Genomic DNA, 24616 nt, shown 5'->3' with positions numbered 1-24616 from the left:
ATGTTAATCGCTGAATAATTAGTTTTGTATTTTAAGAACTGTTGCCATGCATATTAATCATCGATGCAGCTTACTTAATTATTACACTAAGAGTTCCAAATGGTGCAGTTGAAATCATCCCTTGGTAATTTTACGGACACCATTAAGAGTTGATTGACCGTTATGGAATATTCATTTCACACACATTTGCATGAAGCGAATTTATCCCAATTTCGTCATTACAATCTCTCAAATTTGAAGTACAAAAATAGACTTGTTACCAGTTTTGTACTTACATGAGCAACACGATGAGTGCCACTGGATCTGTTTATCCTTTCCGGAGCACCTTAGATCAACCAAGTTTTTTGGGGGGTTCGGGTTGCTTAGTCAACAGTTTTCTATGTTGTGTTTTGTATACTATTGTTTGTCTGTATGTCTTTTTCTATCTTATACATGGCTTTTTCAGGTTGGGGTTCTTCATACTGAGGAGTTTAAATGTTCCTCTGATATTGTTCGCCCCTCTTTTCTTACTAGAAACCAAAAACATTTTTTGAAATTTATGATTATGCTTAACATTAACACACTATAACATGATATCATAAGTGAGCGCTAGCTCCTAAATCTCCTTCCAGCAGTAAGTCATATTCAGGAAAACATGCAAAAGGATGTAAATACTAGTATTTTTTAAAATACTTAACTGTTTAATGTTTAAAAGTAAAGAATGTACTAAGGGGATGTAACTTATATGAGATTATTAAACAATATTTTGAATTTTTAATCAACTTTAAAGGTAATAACGAATTATCCAGGTTCTATAACGTTTGTGACTACTTTTTTGTGAGACAGTTGTTACTCACCACACATCGGACAAAACAGTGACGTTATGATTGGATAAACGCCGTCACGTGGTATTTCCCTTTTAATTCATATGAGGGCAAAACATTTCATATTGGATTAATTACTTCACGTGAACTATTGATGGTGACGTCATCTATCAATGTTATTTTATTTCATTGTTTATTTTAATCCAAACTAAGCAGGAAAGACCCTGTGTATGATAAAATTGTTTACTGCTGACCCCTACGAATGATAGATGGTAAGTAAAATTCATAGTAGATTCGGATGATTCGTAGAGGTCATTAGCAAATCATATAGTTTATATTATGTACCTCAGTTTCTTCAGTCAGTAGTATATCAATTTTAATACAGACATCATTTTGGATGTAACAGAAAACAGGAATAATTGCATTAACAGTATTAATAAAGCCGTCCAATACCTTTTTGCTCTTCCTTGCATAATTTTAGATATGTGTATTGGAAGTTCTGAAAACAAAGATGACATATTACCTTGCCAGTGGGTTGGATTAAATGAATCTGGGTCAGCTATGATAAAGAATGGCTATCTTTATATCAATGGATATAAAACAAGACCCTTATCAGTAATGCAAATTCAGAAAAATAGCAGCAATTCAAGTTATGATATGAGTGAAACATTTCACATGGAACCTGGTAGAACTTTGTTTATGACTATGAGAGTTTGTAATGAAGCTATGCTGTGTTCTAATAAATCCCTTGGATCTGTTGCTATCACAAACAACAAGACTCAAATAAAAACATCAGTCCATGGGGAGAGTATTCGAGTTGGGTATGATATATCTACTTCTAGAAGAGAGAAAAGAGATACTCCAGTTTTATCAGTGACAACTCCTAATGGTATGTCCAATTCAATTACTATATAGCTCAGTTGTCTTACTTTTGCTTCACTTTGCATTATTTTTGAATAGTTGTCAAGTTTTGCAAAATTGAAGCTTTGAACTACTAGGTCAAACGCAAACATAACATCAACCACCTTTCTACTTACATTGTTACTGTTACTATGAATAACGATGAGTGATCATTTTATCTTGTTAACACATTCACATGAAATGCAATAACTTGAATTTAACATTTTCAATTACAAATACAGTCCACAAAAACCTTATGATTAACATAACTTTATCGTTTCTGGTTTAAAAAAAATAAAAATTATGACTTTGATAAACTTTCCGGGAAACTTTTAGACGAATTAAGGAGAAGTCACTTTTTTCAATGTTAATTTATTTCTCCATATTCCAGTGTTAAGCACAAAACTTATTCAGACCATATCTTTAAATGAAAGACGACTGTTCAACATTGATATAGTAAAAGTTTAAATTTGGTACATATATTATATATGGAATCTAAAAAGTCACTACTTTACTTTTTACATGACAAGCAAATAATCAAGCTATAGCATAATATGAAAGTAAGAAGATATGGTATAATTGCAAAGAGCAAGGGCTGGAAAGTCCGTCAAAGTTGTTTGAAATATGAAAGTAAGAAGATATGGTATGATTGCAAAGAGCAAGGGCTGGAAAGTCAGTCAAAGTTGTTAAAAACTTCCATCATTATCTTCCATAGAAAATCTTTAAATAGAAAAATGCTTCATGTTTGCTCTTGTATTAGTAACATTGATGGAGAGAAAGAAAAGCATTAATAATAAAACAAGTTTTACCTGCCTTGGATATTTTGGAAAACCTACACTTACTATAGATTTAAATATGTTTCATACCAATAATTATATACAGTACTAAAGTGTAGTAAATTTTAAGATAAGCAATTATATAAATTCACAAAAATTTCAAACTTACAATTTCCATAATTGTAGTATTTGAACTAAGCCAATTAATAGCAGTAGAGGTGGTGCGAAATTAAAATATTTTACTGGTCATATCTTTTGACAGGATTAATGCCAGGACAGACTATAATGCTGCAGCCATTGGATGATGATGATTTAACGACAGACTATAGAGCTGATGTAGCCTTAAATTTCCAGCCATATATTGTTAACCCTTCTGAAACTGGAGATATGGTAGAAAGATTATTATATAAAAGGTTTGTTTAAAATGTAAAACAAGAGAACTTTTTGGTTTGAACTCTGGTTTTATCTTTTTATTATGCCCCACCTGTGATAGTAGAGGGGCATTATGTTTTCTGGTCTGTTTGTCCATTCGTACGTCCTCCCGTCTGTTTTTCTGTTCGTTCGTCCGTCAGTCCTGCTTCAGGTAATTTTTTGGTCAAGGAAGTTGTTGATAAAGTTGAAGTATAATCAACTTGAAACTTAGTATAAATGTCCTTACGATCTGATTTTTCTAATTTGAATGGCAAATTAGAGTTTTCGCCCCAATTTCAAGGTCCACTAATCATAAGAAAAGAAAGTGCGAGTGGGACATCCGTGTTCTATGAACACATTCTTCTTCACAATCGTATTGAATGTTATAAACATTCTTTTGTGCAGATTGATAGAAATCATTGTTTTTTAGAATACGGTATAACAAAGTCATTATTTGGGTCTCTGGAATGGTAAATTGTAACGTGATTATTCCTCTCAGAATTATCTTTATTTTATTTATTGCATTTGATTATAAAATCGGATTATAAAATCTGGTCGGGTCACTCTTTCACAGAAAAGTTATGTGTTATGACATTATTGACATATGACACAATGTGCGGATAGATTTTTGTACCTTTTGGCCTAAAATTTAAAGTACATCAAAGAACGTTTTTTGACATTTTCGAAACACTGAATATGTCTACCTAAGTTGAATTAGTTTATGTAAAAGATTTGAACTGCTTTTGGTCATTTGATGATGAAACAATCTATCAAATATGCCATAAAGGTATCTTTTCAGATAGTTTTTGTCTAAAATATTGGTGGTCGCATTCATGTTCGTCTTAACCTTTAGATATATGTAGTATTCATCAGCATAACATACAATACTTATTTGAACATTGAGACTACACACATGTTTGTCCACTACAATTTTTGACAAAACTGTTTAATTTAAACAAATGTCAACATTTAGCTCTTGCATGTACGTTGTATTGTTAAAAACTGTTTTCACTTATCTAACAGATATATTATTCTTTCCAATAGATAGCTTATAAAGTTTACATATCTGACAAAAGCGAGTCTTGCGGTGCCTATTATTTTAAGTTTGCTTAGGAAATATCTAAGAACACAGCTATTTTATAAATGTGTATGATGCTTCTTCAATTTTTAGTTGTAGGTCTTTAGGAAATATGAAGGACCAAATTCAAGCATGTTATAAATGATTTTGAAAAACTTATTTAAATATCCCATATATCTGCCCTTTGTAAATATATGCCAATTTATGATGACTTCTTTAATATCGTTGTAGGATAAGATCTATTTTATATTCTTTCTCGATAACACCAGTTGGTCACCTGCCTATGCCAGGACCTTTAAACATAAAAATTGAAAGTGAACTGGATGAAGATGAAAATTCAAGAATTTCTCTTATTCATTGGAACCCAAGTAAGCATCTTTGAAAACTACAATGTAGTGTGTTTTGAAATTATATATTTTACTTTCAATTTAATCCATACTTTTCTATCCTGAGTTTTTCAGTGTATTAATTGCCTTTATTATGTTATTCTGTTGTTAGTAACAAGGGAAACAAACGTGTGGAGGAGAAGAGGAGGAGATACTTAGTTAAACACTGCCACATATAGTTATTGTAATGTTTCGAAACTGCTGAAATTTTAAAAAAGAAGATGTGGTTTGATTCCCAATTAGACAACTATCCACAAAAGACCAAAATGACACAGACATTAACAACTATAGGTCACCGTAAAGCCTTCAACAATGAGCAAAGCCCATACCGCATAGTCAGCTATAAAAAGCCCCGATAAGACAATGTAAAACAATTCAAAACTAACGACCTTATTTGTGTAAAAAAAAACAAATGAACGAAAAACAAATATGTAACACATAAACAAACGACAACCACTGAATTTCAGGCTCCTGAACAGGCACATTCATAAATAATGTGGCGGAGTTAAACATGTTAGCGGGATCACAACCCTCCCCCTAACCTGGGACAGTGGTATAACAGTACAACATAAGAACGAACTATAAAAAACAGTTGAAAAGGCTTAACTTATCAGATAGACAAAACATACAAGTGGACGTGGCCGGGTACTTATACATCCCGACATAAAAAGACACAATGAACAGATCTGAGAATACTCGCAGTTATCTGACAGCTAGTTCAAAGCCATTAACAACTAATAAAAAAATCATGCCTCTAAGACTTAAGAATTAAACTTTTTTTCTTAACCTGATTTTTGGGTTTATAAGACTATAAAAAAAGAATTGGTGAAGAAAAAATCATATGGTGGTGCACTTCTTTTTTTTTTTCTACGGCCCTTTGAAAATGCCCAATTTTGATGATTTTCCCATTTTTCATCTATTTTTACCTATTTTTGGGCTATTATCATGAAAAAAATCACAGTTCCACAATTAAACTTTTTGTCATACTTTCTATTAAGATGAAGTGGTCTAATCTGAATAAATTTTACCTTAAAAAAAACTATAGGTAGGTGTTAATATAAGAAAGTTTTATCATATTTTGACGCTTTTTGGTGTAAAATTTACCACGCTGTCAATTTTGTATTTTTGTGATTTTTCTCAATTTTAAGAACAAAATGCATATTATTTCATTTTTTTTGTTTTAAATGATTGAAAAAATACATATCTAAGAAATTTGAAAAGACCAAAATGATATGGGATGCACATGAATTTTGTAAAATCATTTTTTGTATCCCTAACCCATTTTCTCAAAATTTTGGCTAAAAATACTGACTTGATTGGTCAGAAAATTTTAAAACTGGATTACTCAAAAACCATTTATAGTAGATACACAATTTTTTCACAGAGTTATGTTTGATTATAATTTTTTTAAATTTCATTGATAATTTTCACTTGTATAACATGTTTTGGAAATAATTCAAGAACGAGATTTCAACGAGACTGAACGAGAGTGAAAAGTCAGAAGAATACATCCTTAACAAAAAGACAATTTCATAGTTAGGTTTGATTTCGTGTAAATTGTAAATCCTTTGTACTTTAAAGCTGGCCAATAGTCACTATAGATTTTTTTTCTATTTTGATCAAGATAAAACATTAAAGGAAACTTTTCATTTTTTCGACGAAAACTTACTTTTATTATGACTTTATTGACTTCTTATCGAGCAGCCCGAAACCAAAGTCTCTGATTTGCGATGTTACGCAAATTGACGTTGTAAATTTAAATATGTGCAACCCGTGTTATATTTTATTTGAAGAAATGCATTTGTTTACAAAGCAGTAGAATAGTGTCATTTTAAAATACAGGGTCATTGTGTCATCCTGTTAATACTAATTACATGTATTTAAATTAGTTGGAGAACAGTGGGTACTTTCATATAGGACATGTGATGGATCTAATGGAGTAACAAAAAATACAGATGGAACTCAGACCTTTTTTGTAAGTATTTAGTTGTTCGTCTTTTGAAATTTTCAATATTTGTATAGTCATTGCTTATATCCATTTCACTTTGGTTGGTAGTTGTCTCCATGGCAATCATAATGATGGAAGTTTTTAACAACTTTGACTGACTTTCCAGCCCTTGCTCTTTGCAATCATACCATATCTTCTTACTTTCATATTTCAAACAACTTTGACGGACTTTCCAGCCCTTGCTCTTTGCAATCATACCATATCTTCTTACTTTCATATTTCAACAGGTTGTTTTGGGGGAAATGAATGCTCTTCACTGAGTTAAAAAGATGATCAAATAAACAAAATTGTTTTAAACATCTTATATGTTGCAAACAAAAAGGTTGATACGTTTATAAGTTCAACAAGCTACCAGTTTTTACTTATATGCTTAAAACACTGACCGTCCATCATATGTTGTCCATAAGTTTCGATTGGACAAAATCCTTCAGGAAAAAGGAATATGATGTGGTGTTTTTCATTCAGCGACGATAAAAGAGATACTAGTATTTGCAAAGGCAGCTGTAAATGCTAAATGATAATTTTGAAACTCCAATATATATTTTACGAATACGTCAAATCTTTTAAGACTTTCTGAGAATGATGATTCTGTAATAGCAATAATACATGTACCACATAAGAAACCATTCAATTCTTTATGAATTCTTTGTAAAGGTGTGCAGTACACGATCAGTGCCGGAAAAGACAATACAGAGACAGAGACAATTTGCTGGAGAATATTACTTCTCAGAAGAAACACAGTTTATTGTTGCTGTTGTTGATAAGAACGTTTATAACTCACCACCTGTTTTGTTGAGTCCTGATGTCTTAACAATGAATGAAGATCAAGGTTTGTTGTGTTGTAGACTTGTATGAATGGGAACACACTGTTTGTATCAATTTCTGTTGATTAGTATCACTATATTTTCTATCATCTAACAATGAATCTTTCAAGTAAGTGTGTGTATTTTTACAAACTAAACGCAGAAACTGTTAAAAAGTATCGAAAATTTGACAAATATTTTATAAACTTCAAGGTAAAGTCAACTGATCATATTCAAGAGTAAACACTTTTAAGAGTAACAAGGTAATGGAGAAATGTCTTTTAAAATTTGTTATTATGTTTTCCAACTTTTAATAGATTCAAGTTCAGTGACAAAATACATGATTTTAATATAACCATTATGTTTTTTTCATTTTCAAGGTACCATACAGTATACTCTGAGAGCCTCTGATGAAGAAAATGATGTGATAGAATACCATATTCAACCATCTTTCAATGTATCTGATATAAATGGAACCATGTTTTTAACGAAAACTGGAATGTAAGATTAGTTTTATGTCAACAACATTTATTTTGATATTGATCTTTTACTGTCTGTGTCATTGATACTCACTCTATAATCAGTGAATTCTTAAAACTATCTAAATGAAAGTATTTGACATCTTTTCCTTAGTGTGTCTTATTGTAAGACAAAGTTGATTTGTTTACGTCATTTACATTTTTCAGCCAGAAAAACTAAAGTTTCTAGATTCGAATTTTATATTTTTTTAACATTATGATAAACTTTTTTTTATTAAATAATGTCCGTCAGTTTTGCCAGATTTCCTGGAAAAGGAATTGTATGCACCAAACTGATTATAGTTATATATGTATTTAGCAGAACAGTAAAGTTATCATAAATATTGTATATTATTACTTATAAGAAAATTCAACTTAGGATGACATTTAGATTAAATTGTATAGATCTATGTTTGCTAGTAAACAAATTGCCACCATTTCACTCTTAATGACATTAAGCTAAGGTTGAAATGTATTTTTTGTTTCCAGACTGCTATATACCCCATGTAGAGATTGTACCGGTGTCGAACAGATACCAATTATTCTTCAGGAGGTTCAACGAGATAACTCAATCACTGCTATTCATAAACTAATAACATTGACTTTTAATGTCGCACAACTAAATGATCCACCAATTGTCTTTATGACTCAGTATGGACAAAACATTCTCCATGGTGACCCAACAGAACCTGTTCTGGTATGTTTTAGTGTATCTTGTTGTAGATAGTGAAATGCATACAACCATCGAAACATACAATTGTGTTGCTGGTACATTTTCAATGGGTTTGGTATTTTTATATTTCACAGTTGTAATGCCTTATAATGGTGACAATTGCATTCATAGAATATTAGTATTTCATCAATCAAATAAAACATACAAGGCTACATTGTATTTAAGAATCTGAAAAATGTAGCTAGAAAAGGTTTTAAGTCAAAAACTCTATAATTCATGTAATTATATCTATATTATCTCGTTGGCTGTATACAGGAGATATTTATTTATATATACATTTGTGCATGCAAATCTGGAAATATCACGAGAAAGTTCAGTTTTATAAAATAAATATACCTTTACAGTTGTTTTGGACATCAAACCTGAAATTGAGAGAAGAACATAAATGGAGCCTTGTAGAGTGAATGGATGTCAAACAAACAATACTTTATATTATCACAATATCTTAGTAACAAATATATGATTAAACTAAGTTAAAAGCTAAAGTCTTTTTGTAGGTTTATTTAGAGCAAATGAATGCTTTTAATGGAGAAAAATGGTCTAGTGAGTTTTCTGCTACCTTTGGTGCCTATGATATAGAAAAACAAGATTTATTCATAACTGTATCAGAACCGACACATGGACGAATACTGATATCAAAAGGAAGAACTTCAGTTCCGAACCTGGAAACTTGTCCTCCTTACAAACATGTATGTGATCCATCTTTTTTCTAAAACACATTTTCAAGGAACTTTTAATAAATGAACCCAAACTGACTGAACTTATCAAAAGAGATATTTGTAACAGGAACTATAGTTTTCAATTCTATTTTAAAAATGTCATTAATAATTACACAATTTAGGAGGTGAGTTTTTATTAAAGTCATTCAGATTAATAACTTGGTTTTGGAATTACTTTTTAGCTCACCTGGCCCGAAGAGCCAAGTGAGATTTTCCCATCACTTGGCGTCCGGCGTTGTCCGTCGTCCGTCGTCGTCCTGCGTCTGTCGTCGTTACCTTTTACAAAATTCTTCTCCTTTGAAACTACCAGGCCAAATGTCACAAAACTTGGCCACACTCATCAAAGGGGTATCTAGTTTAAAAAATGTGTCCGCTGACCCGGTCAACCACCCAAGATTGCCGCCATGGCTAAAATAGAACATAGGGGTAAAATACTAATAACTCAAAAACCAAAAAATCTGACAAAGTGAAATTGTTCATCAGGTCAAGATCTATCTATAAGGAAATTTTGCTGTTTTGGTTATTGTCTTGAATATCATTATAGATAGAGATAACATGTAAACAGCAATAATGTTCAGCAATGATTTACAAATAAGAAACATGACTGAAATGGTCAATTGACTCCCTAAGGAGTTATTGTCCTTTATTGTCAATTTTTAACAATTTTAATAAAAAATTTCACTGAAACTACTCGGCCAAGTTCATTATAGATAGAGATAACTGTAAGCAGCAAGAATGTTCAGTAAAGTAAGATGTACAAACACATCACCATTACCAAAACACAATTTTGTCATGAATCCGTCTACTTCTTTTGTTTGATATTCACATATACCAAGGTGAGCGACACAGGCTCTTCAGAGCCTCTAGTTTTTATACGCCCTGGACGGGACGTATTATGGTATACCGTTGTCCGTCCGTCCGTCGTCCACACTTCGGACCATAACTCAAAAACACTTTCACCAATTTCCATGAAACTTAAGTGAATTGTTTATATCTATTGACGTAAGCTCCCTTTCGGTTTTTTTTAATTTCAGATTTTAAGTTTTGAATTCATGGTGCTTTATTCATAAAAAAGGGGGATTTTCAACACTTCGGATAATAACTCAAAAAGGCTTTCACCAATGTCCATGAAACTTTGGTGAATTGTTTATATCTATTGATGTAAGCTCCCTTTCAATTTTTATAAATTTCAGATTTTAAGTTTTGGATTTATGGGGCTTTATTCATAAAAAAGGGGGATTTTTAACAATTCGGACAATAACTCAAAAAGGCTTTCATCAATGTCCATGAAACTTTGGTGTTTTTTTTTATATCTATTGATGTAACAAATAATATTTAATAAAATCTGATAAAAACATAAAATTTGTAAAATCTTTAGTTCAATTTAAAACATTAATTTTCTTGTAAAAAATAGGTTCCATGAATGTCATACGTTTGTACTATTATTGAATGGTTGCAAGGATGAAAGTACATTAACAGTCCCTAAGATACTAACTGTTCCCTGAGGCATATATCATTTTATGATAACATTTTTACTATCTAAGCTATGGATAAAAATCAAATACTGTTTTTGCATATAGGATGTTTTACTCTTGTTAAAATTGGTTGCAATTGAAATCACAAATGATACCTTAGCATCGCAGCTTTTTTATAGAGTAAGGTTTCGGTTGAAGGGTTTAGCGCAATAAAAAATGTTATAAAACATAACTAGTCTACAATAGCACATAATAAGTGAACAAGTGACAACATAAAAATCCTAGCATGTGACTAAATATTCCTGAAATGTTAAAGGGTGTCATTTTATGAAAAAAATAAGGAAATCAATATGATCATCTTTTGAATATTCTAAACAATAAAAAGGTTTTATCAATATACCCCAAGAAAATTACCATCTTTCAAACTACTATAAAATTTGGAAATCAGCCATAAAATTACTAAAACCCATAATCATATATCACTTTCCTTGTATTGCATTGAAGACTTCTATGTTATATGCCAATGTTAATGATATTTGTTTTTATGCTAAATATTGAAAAGCTGAACAAGTTTAATCATCAGTGTCTTCTTTACTGTAATCACTGTCCTCATCATCAAAAAAATCCTCATTTTCATTCTCAGAAGAGGCCTCCTCATCATCAATGAAATCCTCATCATCATCATCAATGAAATCCTCATCTTCATCATCAATGTAATCTTCATCTTCATAATCAATGAAATCCTTACTTTCATCACCTACTTCCTCATTTAGATCAGTAGAGTCACTTTCACCATCTTCACTTTCCCTGTTATTTTCTTGCTGCTCCTCATTGTCATTGTAGTCTTTTTTGCCATTTTTATACGCCCGTCGTCTTTCAGACGGGACGTATTATGGTATACCGTTGTCCGTCCGTCTGTCCATCCGTCGTCCACACTTCAGACAATAACTCACTTAAGCTCCCTTTCCATTTTATAAATATAAAAGGTACTTGGTACTCAGAAAGTGTGTTGTGAACAAGATAAAATGTATGGATGAAAAATTAAGACAACAAATTTAGTTAAATTTGAGGTAGCCTTAATAGTGCCAATTTTTTTGTGCATTTTATTTATTATTTGTGGGGGGGTATTTGACAGGGCTCACACTATTTCTAGTTGATCATATAAATTCATTAAAAGACAAGTTAAAAGAGCAACGGGCGTATCATGCGCTAAAGCGCAGGCCTTTATTATTATTAATGCAATTTCCTTCATAATACAAAAAGAGGAACAATCAACAAATTCAAAGAGTGGTAGAAATATAGACCAAATATGATCAAAACGAATAATATCAAAAGATCAACAGAACAAACATACTACAATTTCTCTACAAACTAAAGTTTAATTCAGGTTTTCTAGAAAGGTCAGCAACTCTTGTTGCATTAGTAACACACATTTTGCATACTTCTAGCAATTTATTTAGAAGTCATTACTGGTGTGCTTAACGTTCTTGCTAATTGTAAAAAGTTGGGGTATTTTGTGAGAAAAAAATAATTTTTAGATTAATGTATTGTAAAAACGGCTTTTGTATTGCTTTTCCAGTTGACAACTGAACCCTGTGGAAATTTCAGTCACAGTTTACCACATTACAAAGAAACCTTGTCCTGGATTTATGCTAATTTGACATATAAACAGAATATGTCATCATCTGGGAATGATTTCGTAAAGATCCATATGACTGATTCTTTTAATGCAACCTCTACTGTTTTAACTGTACAGTTTGTTCTGATGGAATCACCATGTCAACAAGGAGTCTGCACTCGTATGTACAAATGTATCTTTAATCAGTTTTTACAGAATTAGATAAATATATGATAATTTCTTAACTTCCAATTACTAGTAGTTACATTTAAAATTCTTCAAAGCAAAGTCTACATTTTAATTGGAAGGAAAAAGGCAGAATAGGTTATAAAGATGGCAAAAGCAATAAAAAGGGACTTCATTGGAAAATTAATACCAGTTAAACTTCAAACAACCTTTTCAAGAGATAAACTTTTGTTTGTTTTATAATACCAAATTCTAACAAACAACACAAACAATCCAGTTTAAGTTCAAACATGTATCGACATTGAGAATAGTACAAAACTGTTTCGGTATCTCATTACAATATTAGGATTTTAATAGAGCAGATTGCCATCTATTCTCGAAACTGTTTGACTTCTTCGAGGGAAAAGAAAGTAGTTGAAATCTTTAGATGGCCGTATTTGCCAGAAGGCATCAAAATTCTTGCTTTACATCATGCAGAAAAATTTCACGTAAAGGATGGTTCTGAACCTACTATATCTTTGTCAGCGAATATTCATCAGTTTTTTTCTTTATTTTTTTTCACCAAAAAAAAGCAAACTTTGTTTATTTAATATTCTTAGAGTGAACTAAGCTATGAATCATTTACATAATCTTGTCAATGTTTTGTTGCAATTTGAATAATGTATCGTTAAAGCAGGATGGCTAAGAGCTTTAAGTTACATATAACAATCGTGTTTTGATGTAATCATCCAGCATATGTCCAATATACATTACTTTTTTACATAGTTAATGACTTACCAAATTACTGTTTAGTTTTCCTGTTCAAATGAGTTTTCAAATATTAGAATTTGCAAACAAATTTAAACCTAAGTAGAATATGCAAACAAATTTAAACCTAAAGTATTAGTATTGTCAGTATGACTTCTACAAATTATCCAATCATTCAGTTTTAATTCTAATTTGGCAGTTATTCATCTGTTTTAGTTGTCTGATTTTTGAAATAAATGCGTATTAGTCTGACAATGTTATCCTTTATGGATATCGTTTGCTTGGTCTTTGGATTTGTATTTGTGATAAGTGAAGAGTAATAATAAGGATAACTGAAATGGTGTTTAACCTGTATAATCATAAAACGACCTATGAACATGTTTTTGCCAAAAGTTAGCTGAACTTATTTTCTTTATCAATCTTAAATGTTAGCTTAGTTTCTCAGTTACCGCTAGGTCAATATATTGTGATATACATTCGTTCATTATAATGACATTAAGATTGTGTATTTCCTAAAATACTTGAGAGCTTTTCTATTTGTCCAAATACAGCTGATGATAAATTACAGTCCATGCTTAGGTGACACTTTTTGTCTCTTTCAGCCAAGAGAAATTACCCGTGTAGGAGTGTACACAGAGCAGTAGACTTTGATAAGAACTATATATGTACATGTACTCCAGGTTACACAGGGAAATACTGTACAGATGATATTGATGAATGTCAAAGTTCACCATGTGTTCCACCCTATGTGTGTAATGATGTTTTGAACGGATATTTCTGTCATTGTCCAATTTACGATCCAAACTGTGTACTTCGTGCATGGGTGATAATTCTGATAATGCTAGCAGTTTTGTTTATAGTTTGTTGTGTTTTATTTGGATTATTTGTGTATAGAAGAAGGTAATGATATTTTTTAAAAATGAAAAGAATATAATACTTGTTAAAGGCATTAGGGAAACCAACATCATTTAAGTTCAAATTCAAAATTTATCATGTTTTATATCTAATTGTTGCCTTCACATTATTAGGTCTGAAACAAATAAAACTAAGAGAAATGGCTTAAAGAAAATATAAGATAAAAAGAGAAAATCAAGAACTGTAAATGATTTAGATTTACAAAGTGATTATATAAAGTTAATATGTATTTTTTTCTCAAAAACGATTGTCAATGTTATGCAGTTTTTCCTTCTTTTTTTTATTGTTGGCAGAATTGGACACAGAAAAATATTTAAACCAATTATTTACAAGAAACAAGAAACAGTTTTTTATTTATTTGTTAAAAACCATGTATAAGCTAGAAGAGAGACTCAGTTAAAATTATTTGATTTTTTCAAATGTATGTAAAGAATGTTTTCAGGAATAAACGATGAATGGTCAATTGTATTAAGTCGGTAATGATTCACTAGTATGTGACGTAGGCTCACCTTATGATATTATAGTATTATATGTCTTGTCTGAAAACAATAGGCTACTTTTGCTACAATTTCCATTATCCTGTGCAATTATTTGATAAAAAAAAGTATGGATATGGAATTGCTGTAACAATAAAATACATTCAAATAAAAGGATAAAACCAATGATTTCCGTTTCATGTTTTCGTTAATCTTTTGAAACAGTAAAATTCAGTTTAACAATATTTTATGTGTCTGCATCGGCTCTGATAAAATCTAAAAGGTAAATGTTAGTTATGATTTTAAAGCTATACTAAATTATGAAGTTATTTATTCTTTACTTGTGTGGTTTTGAATTCAAAAATAAATAAAAACGGTCTTGTTATTGTATCAACTGATAATTATTGGTGAATATTCATCTGTTTCTCTCATTTTTGTTCAAGATTTGACAAGAATCAAGAACCTTTGCATGGAAAGGTAAATATATTGATTGTTATATACTGCTGCTGCTTATAAAATGACCATTTTATACGTCATATTGGTTATTTTTTTTTACCTGTAAGCCTGAGTTTGGTGACTACTTTATGCTATCAATCAAATTGTAATTGTTGTGATCATGCTTTAAAGGATTTTTTTTTTAAATCAAAAACTTTTCTAAACTTATGATAAAAACTTACCACAAAAATTAACGAGCATAAAATTCTTGCAATATCTTACCCTATATTTTTGAACCCTAACCGATCAAACGCCATTGAACAATTACAAATACAATGTACATAAAACTATTTTTTCAGGTTAGGGAATTTAATAATAGTTTCAACTGAATTTTCATGAACTTTATCATTTTTTTTTGTATTACATAATTACTTAAGGATTTCACTTTTAAATTTTTCGGAATTTTGAATTATTTTTTCAACAAAGTCTGTTTTCAAAGTTATTTTCAGTAACATTTCAATACCACAACAGTTTATAGATAAGGTGTAACTTCATTGCATCATATCTAAGTAATGTTATTGCATGCATATATATATATATATATCTCTTCATCATCTATATGTTCCTCCTTTTGTATATTTCTTTAATAAATAATTATTTATCAAATATTCATTTACTAAACATTTATTTATTTATAAGACATTTTTCTATTAAATGCTGACTTATTTAATATTTATCTATTAAATGTTTAATCACCAAGTATTAATTTTTATAAAATATAAAAAAAAAAAGTTAATCATGACGTTCATAAATATTCAGGGAAGACCAGAGTATAACTCAACGTAAGTAATTTTTGTTCCAATAACTGATATTTTTAAACATTACTTTATATAAATAAGTAAAAATCGAACAAATGTCTGCAAATAAAGTAACAAGAGTTCATCATATAATGTAAATGGTCCTGACCTCCTTCACTATTTCAGGATAATGATACAGAGAGCAACCTGAGTGACCATGAAATATTTTTAAGAAACCTCCGAGCCAGGGAAGACATCCCATATGCAGATCAAACAGTAAGTAAGCATTCTTTTGTGAGTAACATGATTGAAATTTATAAAATAGAAGCTCTTTAATTATTTTAGATTCCGATAGAAAATAATATTTTGAAAAAGGATTTACACTGAAACAAATTACGGTATTTGTTCTTTACGGACTAAAATGCATAGACTATGTTTTCTGAAAGGAACGGAATTATAGCACTATTAATTAAAACCGTAATACAACCTAATTATAGTACATCACATCCGGTTGAATACGAGAAAGGTTTGAAAAATATTTCCCTTGAATTTGAAAGTTTTAGGAAATTATACTTCATTTCATTGCAGTAAAAAATATTCTGGGTCATAAACATATATCTTGGATGTTTATAAGCACCATTTTTGTTACTCGGTGTTTCTATAAGATTTTGTGGAAACTTAAGGTAACATGGTTGATAAAGCTTGTACACAGGTCGAAAAGTGGTGAATATTTGATTGGTTGAATATTAGTGATGTTTTTTGTTCTTATATGCAATGAAATGATATGTGATTTTTTTTCTCTATAGTACTGGACACTTTACGCATGCTAAATATTTTTTCATCGAAACAGAAACAAAAATAAATTCTGAAAAAAGTGGTATAGTATTACTCAAAAAATTATCAGGGAAGCTTATGTTACGCAGAACAAACATTTGTAGACAGGATATTTTCACCATTTGAGATTGAGTGTCTGCATCACTTGCATTCAGGAGCCAATATTCTATTTGGAGAATTACAGGTTGATTATTGATCATTAATCCTTTTATAAAAAAAAACATTGTTTACCTATATTGTAATATATTCAATTCCTTGTGACACATACAGACATATTTGTTGACAAATATGTTCATGTTAAATGTGCATATGATAAGTTATATCAACTGATTTTCGGTTTTGAAAATATCACTTTATACAATCATGTTAGATTCAATCATTATAGAGACAATACGTAACTAATGTACATGTAAAGATTCTTGATTTTTTTTTTGTAAAGAATGTTGATATAGAGAGCAAACTGAGTGACGATGACACTGTTTCAAGAAACTTCACATCTTCGGAAGATCAACAAGTCAGTCATTTATTTAATTGTACTGAAAGTTCAAACAAATTACACGAAATCTATATATAAAAAAAAAGCTTTGTGTCATTTAACTATTATTTATGGACTATTATCATGTAATTCTTCGTGTAGCTCAACAGTTATAATTATCATAAATTGATCGAAATTTTCTTGTGATGGTAAATTCGACAAAGCAATAAAAAGAAATAAATTGAAAAATATTTTATGTTACATATTTATATCAAATATGTCAATTTCTATTTCTAAACCGTCAATGAGTTTCAAATTCATAATATACACTTTGAATGTCCTACTACATTCCGCTGTCATCTTAATGAAAAAAGCTTGCTTTCTAACCCGTTAAACTTAATTAAGCGAAGATGAGGTATCAAATTACTTTTGATTAAATAATATCTTTTCAAAATCGTTTTCACCGAAACCTGATTATATAATGAAGTCTGATAATAGTTTAAATGTTCTTGACTTGTTTAAGATTTTTGACACAGAGAGCAAACTGAGTGACCACGAAAGTTTTTCAAGAAACCTCTTAGCCACGGCCAATAAACAGGTCAGTGGTTATCTGGGAATAAATTGAACGGTAATCAATAAGTAAATAACATTTGATTTCGGTCAATTTATTTCTTTTTTTTTGTTTAAAACTTGTCATATTAATGGCTGGTTCATCCAACATAACGGCTATAAGGGTCAGGTATATTATATCAACAGTCTGAATCAGTTCTACTTTTATCTGACTGAAAAATTAATTACAAACTGATCCAGCCAAAATTTATGTTAGTCAAATCCTGGATAAGGAACTGAAATATTCATTTTAAAATGTTCTTGTACTAAGTAATACGCATATCTTGGGGATGTTGATGTGTTAAGGTCGCATTTGGTTAAAGATGTTTTTGTGAAACGATTTTTTTATACTTTGATATGAGTATATGATAAAATCTGTCAATGACAGTTTTCATGACGGTGTTTTAAAACTTCCCTCCATAAAATTAAGTTGTAATGAAAAAAACTTATTTGAAACAATTCTGTTTTATACAACAAATAAAGGCAACAGTATACCGCTGTTCAAAAGGCATTTTTCGATTTAGAGAAAAAAAATCCAGGTTACAAAGTAAAACCGAGGAATACACATCAATTATAAGAGAAAAACACCGTGTATAACAAAAACAAATGTCAATGCAAAAACAGTGTGTAAATGTACAAATGTACAATTTCATGATTTCAACTGTTGTTTCGGGATGTTGAAACAGAGAGCAAAATGAGTGACCATAGAAATATTTCAAGGAACCTCCTAACCACGAAAGATGAAGAGATCAGTTGTTTTTGTGGTACAGAGGTAATGATGGATTGATAAGGTTGAGTTTGATCAATAAAAGGAAGTGACAAGTAATATTTCTAGCTGAACAATTTGGTTAGAACAATAGCTTTCATTATATTATTTTTTTCACAGCACTTTTTAAAGATACACTTGTATGAACTATTAAAAGTGCTGGGCGTAAATAATCTTGAAATTTCTTTGTTTTACAGGATTTTGATACAGATAGCAACATGAGTGACCATGAACGCTTTTTAAGGTACCTTCAAGCCAGGAAAGATATCCCATATGCAGATCAAAAGGTCAGTGTGAATGAATTAAAGCGAAGGAGATGTTATAACCAACCAAATGTATAACATTTAACTTATGTAAAAAAAAAGTTTCTGGCAAATATTCAACAGCTGGAAGATATCATTTATAAAATATAAGTTTAAATTCATAATCTGCTTTTTAAGCCAAATCCCAACTTGTATGAATGGGTTTTTTACAGACAAAAGATAACTAGTATTTATAAGAGGTAAAGACCATTTATTACTTTTTTCATCTCAAGTCTTCAACAATAAGCTTAAACTAGGTAGAAGATGCTTAAAAATGGTAAACAGGATGCTAGCAAGTATCTATATATAATTTAATTTTGGATGTAACGCGTCTTCTGATTGGCTGACGTTATTTTATTATGAGGCCATAGATATAATTTAGTCATGTGACCGTGACGTCATCAACGTTTTTTAATGGTTTTCTACGGTTTAAAATGGAATTAAGAATTAAATTATAAGAAATGACTGATATATTTTTTCTGTCTATTCGAAATAACATAAAAAATGTGGTGCACACTGTTAAATAACCCGCTACGCGCGTTATTCAGTACGCACCAAATTTTTATGTTATTTCTTCATAGACAGAAAAAAATATTACAGTCATTCCTTAAACAATTGTTTTTGGGTTTTATATCTAACTGTATATGTTATTTATTCACCATCTTTTTTAAACACATATTTTTTTTCACAGGATGACACTGAAGCATATCAACCGACGATGAGTTCAAGTAATGATATGGATGAATAACAAAATGGCTATATGATTTGCATAACCTTTTCTTTTAGCATATATTATTAAAGTATATAAGACATATTTAATAGCATTGTAAATAAATAGCTTGATGAAATATTTGTGTGGCATATAAATGTAACTTATTATTATGGTGAATGTCCAAGCTTCTGCTTTCTTAAGCGATCATAGCAACTCTTCTAATTATTATGTTTTGAATCAAAACAAATTCTTCAGTTTAATGAAACTCAGAGAATAAAAATGAACGTACAGAATACCTTAAAACAACTTACCATTGCCGATCTGATTATTTTGTCATATTGTCTTTTGCAGATGCCTTCATTTTTCAAATCTTTAAAAACAATATCACAAATATAACAAAAAAGTAAACAAACTAACCTAAAGATCTTAAAACGCGACGACATGTCAATACTTAATTTGATATAGACACCTTGTATTAGTACCGTTCAACTTGTGAAACGTCGATTCCAGAGATTCTTACTGTTACACTAGTACTAGACAGAAAGTTTGTAGAGGTTCTAACTGTTACATCATACGGACAGTTTATAGAGGGCACTCCGTATATTGTGAACATGCACGTGTGAACCGTTTTATATGATATATGTAACAATATATACGACTTGGTAGAGGTTATGAAAATATCAGAAACAAAAATGTGTCCAAAGTACACGGATGCCCCACTCACACTATCATATTATATGTTCCATGGACCGTGCAAATTGGGTAAAAATCTTATTTGGCATTAAAATTAGAAAGATCATACCATAGGGAACATGTGTACTAAGTTTCAAGTTGATTGAACTTTAACTTCATCAAAAACTACCTTGACCAAAAACTTTAACCTGAAACTCGCACTTTCATTTTCTATGTTCAGTGGACCGTACAAATTGGGGGGTCAATAGTTTTATTTGTCTGTAAAATTAGAAAGATCATATCATTAGAACCATATGTACTAAGTTTCATGTTGATTGGACTTCACCTTCATCAAAAACTACCTTGACCAAAACCTTTAACCTGAAGCGGGACAGACGGATGAACGAACAGACGGACGGACGAACGGATAGACAGTAGGTGGGGCATAAAAAAATCCTCATGTTTCAAGTGTCAGTATTATCTTTTGGGTAATTTGAATTTTGATTTTTTTTCGGCATAAGTACAAAGTAGAAGTCAGCCTTTATGGATGCACAATCAATTCTATTATGAACTTGCCACGTTTGCATAGAAAGGAATCTTACATGCTCGCCATATAATCCAATTGCTTAGTACTTAAGATTGTGTGGCCTTAATTTGTTTCAAGAGTGATAGTATTATAATACACGTTATATTCGAATGAAAGTGCTTGATTAAAATTCATCTTTCATAGGGTTGAAACTGAGAGCTACTGCTTACTGCCCAAATATTTCGGGTACAGGAATTCGTTGAGTGTTAAATCTGAAAACAAATCACACAGTATATCTGATTCATAAAATCCCGTGAAACCAAATTTTAGAGACCCTTGTATTGTAGTTCCTGCAAACAATGTAACGAAAATGTTCAACTTGGTTATGTGTAAAATTATACAAGTGTTCGGTTAACAGGAACATAAGGAAGTTGGTGTGTGATGAATCTGAAAACGCATCACACGGTATAGCTTACTTATATAAACCCTGAAACCAAATTTCAGAAATTCTTGTATTGTAGTTCCTTCGAAAAATGTGACGAAAATGTTTAACTTGGCTTTCATATGTAAAAAGTGCTTTTGAAACTGGAGTATAACAATAAAGCTAAAAATAAGTCACATATAGGTGAATTATTTACAAAAGAAGATTTAGACATTTATTGACAAAATATACAAGAAATTGACAATAACTGAAAATATTCTACAATAACTGTACAACTATATATTGTGTTTACATCGTTTCTGTTTATGTAAATCGGAAATTCATGCTCAAATTAGCATTTGGATAAGACGAAACACAGGGAAGTTTAGTCTGATCAATATTCATCCATTCTTTAGTTCTGAGATTCAAAGCATTACTTCATATTGACTGTATTTTTAGCAAATAAAATTGCATAAAGTTTTGTTTATTTTTAAATCATTGGTATTTGTTTATCCTACCGCCTATTCAGATTAGTTTGCATTTGTATTCATCTGTCTGTTTTATATATAAAAAAAACAATCAAAGATACAAATTAGCAATGTAGTAAATTGTTATGAAGAAAACACAATTTTCGCAAAGTTTTATTGCTAATAAGTACTTATTTTAGTGCATCATATTTTAAAGTCAAGGCTTAATAAAATTAAAGTAAACACACGCCCAGCAATTTGATAGTGTGAAAGTTTTACCCCTTCTACATTAAGAAAAAAACAAAAATGAGTCAAATATTTTGGGCATTTACTTTAAAGATAACATAATCACCACAACAATGAACCAAATATAAAAAGAATCTTGATTTTAACAACGCATTAATTTGTTAAGCGCTAATTGTGATAATTAAGTATGGTTGGAAGGAAGTTGCTATCCACGAAGTCTCTTTTTTACAGGTTGTGTTTCTTCTTGGAAACATTGTATTACATTACCTTTAATTTGATATCACAATAACATTTATATTACTTCGACTCAAATAGCACAAGAACAATTATTTTTATAACACCATATTTATCCTTCAAACACACACATTTTAAAGCCATTACAATTTTTATGACTTCTATATTGATGTAAAGCTGGACACTCGACCATAATAAAAAAAAATACTTCCTACACTTGAGTTTACTGGATTTCTTTTTTTCGTTAAATCTTATTTTGTTTCTGTTGTTTTGTATTTCTGATATCAAGGTATCGTTTTGGTTGACTGCATATCATATATAACTAGGAGAAAGGAGTATGCTGATTAAATTGATAGCAGATTTAAAAAATATCTTATAATTTCAAGTAAGATCAGTTCCAAGTATGAGCCAACGCTTTTTTTCTCAGCACTAGGATTAAAAATAAGTTTGAATTTCAGCACATGTAATTAGAAGCATTTACAACAAATTAAATACCATTCAATTTAAGTTCAGTGAACACAATGAATAATGGCGACAGAGTGACCGGGATGTATAATTGAGAATCGTATTTACAAGTTGTTTGACAACTATCAATATTTTAAATGTAAATTGACCATTATATTTATGTACATAATTCTAGTATCATCATACAATATGTACAAACGCACAGATCCGGTCTAACAGCATCACTCTTTTGAACCAGCAAGATGGATCCTTTGAGTATAAAGTACATATGGTGTCACTTTGTTCATCGTTAATGGAAAGCGTTTGTAGTCCTTCAGTGTCTGCCACTACTTTGAAGAACTATAACAATGACACAATGTCAGAATTTAATCATTACCCCACGTCTAGTCATGAGGAAAAGAATCTTCTCACTTTAGAAGTCAATAATTTAATAAAAGACTGTGGCATTAGTGTATGCGATACATTTGCATACTTAAAATAATTCAATGGCTGTGCTATCACTTCCATCAACGCATTCAACAGTTTCCTGTCCTGAAAATAAGATTTATAAAATATGAACAGTTTACTGAAACCACACTTTAAGCGAAACCTCAAAGTTTCGATTTATTAACTTGATTAAGAACACAACATTAATACAGACTACTTAAATGCTAAAAATCATACATATTTATCTTTCTTTTTTACTGTTATTGACAAATGTGAAACATTATTCGATAATAATGATGTTTTCTTTCAAATTCTATAGATTGTTTAGAATTCTAAGGATTATCTCAATGTTTTGCACCTTCTAACCTTATTTGGTCTAATTTTTTTTACTTTTTTATTTGAGAATCACTCATGCGTCTTTTGTAGACTTTTAGTTAGGTATGAGTGATAAGTTTATGACTTCATATCTTAATATGATTTAATTATTGTATCAATGATTTCATATGGCCTATCGAGACTTACCAAATAACATTATATATTACGGATTACAAATGTGTCGAGGTTTGTGATTGGATAACAACACAGAGATGTCAGTATATATTCAGGAAACTGCCGGGGTATATACGACGTTTTTAGCCCCAATTGGAACCTCAAAAACGTCATCATAACACCGGTTACTATGTGACGTAGTCAAAAGCTTTCAGACTGTCAGAGGCACACAGAGGGAAAATAATGACGTGCTTCAGTCAATAATACATTTTTTATACAAAATCACGCAATTAACACTTTTAATACTTAAATTTAATGTTAAAAGTGTTATTATAAATTTTTACATACACGATAAAATTATGTTCACAGCAAATTAGAAAATCCTTCACGTATGCCGAACATATCAGGTTGGATTTTCAACTCAGTTACATATGTGTTGTCAACAAATACCTGCACTGGAAAATAACATTAAGTCAGGGGTAATCCGTAATATATGTGTAATTCAGGTCTCAGAAAGGGTATATACTGTGACATTCCCGGCTTAGGGCTTATATCCCCTTCGCCTTCGGCTCAGGCGATATAAACTCTAAGCCGGGAATGTCACAGTATATACCCTGTCTGAGACCTGAATAACATATAATATTTAATTCTCACAATTTAATTAGCTTATTTAGTGTTGTATAACAGTGTCTATTCATCAAGTTCGTTCCTTACCTTTAAAATATGTTGGTGTTGATATGAATTGTATAGCCTTCCATCTTTTACAATGTCTTCTATAAGTGGTTGATATTCCTCTGCAATGGAAAACAATGTATAAGTCCAAATTTGTTATGGGAAAAACATATCAAATATATGACTAAAAGCGGACAGTATCATAGTATGACTTTCTTTCTTTAAATATAGTCAACTTCCTATACGTTATTACTCCCATTGATGCACAAGGTTTGCTTTCCTGTTGTTCTTGTATAAACATTTGAAAATACATAACCCGCATGAGTTTTCCGAATTGTTTGTTTGAAAACAATACAAGAACAGACAATAAAATTAACAAAGATTTACTTGTCTGAGGGTGTTTGAGTCTTAGTTTCTTTGAAATAACTTTCATAACTTATGACATGAAACTTTAAAGTTTTCTGAAAAATTACGCCAGTACCAAAGCACTGACCTGATTATATAATTATGGACTAT

The 24616-nt window shown here is 30.5% G+C and overlaps 2 protein-coding genes across 4 annotated transcripts in view; one reads left to right on the top strand and one right to left on the bottom strand.

Annotated features, from left to right (window-relative positions):
- The window catches only part of LOC134684579 (uncharacterized), a 57624-nt gene extending 38040 nt beyond the window's left edge, over window positions 1–19584 (top strand). Inside the window, exons 33-48 of the mRNA XM_063543874.1 lie at window positions 1285–1692; window positions 2742–2892; window positions 4200–4336; window positions 6244–6329; window positions 7017–7191; window positions 7546–7666; window positions 8173–8380; window positions 8914–9105; window positions 12190–12409; window positions 13764–14061; window positions 14996–15029; window positions 15971–16060; window positions 17058–17132; window positions 17617–17691; window positions 18666–18755; window positions 19462–19584. Of these exons, the coding sequence (XP_063399944.1) occupies window positions 1285–1692; window positions 2742–2892; window positions 4200–4336; window positions 6244–6329; window positions 7017–7191; window positions 7546–7666; window positions 8173–8380; window positions 8914–9105; window positions 12190–12409; window positions 13764–14061; window positions 14996–15029; window positions 15971–16060; window positions 17058–17132; window positions 17617–17691; window positions 18666–18755; window positions 19462–19518 (2417 nt within the window). The 3' untranslated portion in view covers window positions 19519–19584. The remainder of the gene's footprint in view (window positions 1–1284; window positions 1693–2741; window positions 2893–4199; window positions 4337–6243; window positions 6330–7016; window positions 7192–7545; window positions 7667–8172; window positions 8381–8913; window positions 9106–12189; window positions 12410–13763; window positions 14062–14995; window positions 15030–15970; window positions 16061–17057; window positions 17133–17616; window positions 17692–18665; window positions 18756–19461) is intronic.
- A 2871-nt stretch (window positions 19585–22455) lies between these two features.
- LOC134685652 (signal peptide, CUB and EGF-like domain-containing protein 2) overlaps window positions 22456–24616 on the bottom strand; it is a 55747-nt gene continuing 53586 nt past the window's right edge. For all 3 annotated transcript variants that reach the window (XM_063545604.1, XM_063545603.1, XM_063545605.1), the window contains 2 exons: window positions 24143–24222; window positions 22456–23044 (listed from right to left, as the gene is read on the bottom strand). In XM_063545604.1, coding sequence (XP_063401674.1) covers window positions 22901–23044; window positions 24143–24222 — 224 coding nt within the window. In that variant the 3' untranslated portion in view covers window positions 22456–22900. The remainder of the gene's footprint in view (window positions 23045–24142; window positions 24223–24616) is intronic.

This window comes from Mytilus trossulus, chromosome 9, assembly GCF_036588685.1.
Source record: "Mytilus trossulus isolate FHL-02 chromosome 9, PNRI_Mtr1.1.1.hap1, whole genome shotgun sequence".
Taxonomy (NCBI): Eukaryota; Metazoa; Mollusca; class Bivalvia; order Mytilida; family Mytilidae; genus Mytilus; species Mytilus trossulus.
This window is presented reverse-complemented; position numbering and strand designations above follow the sequence as displayed.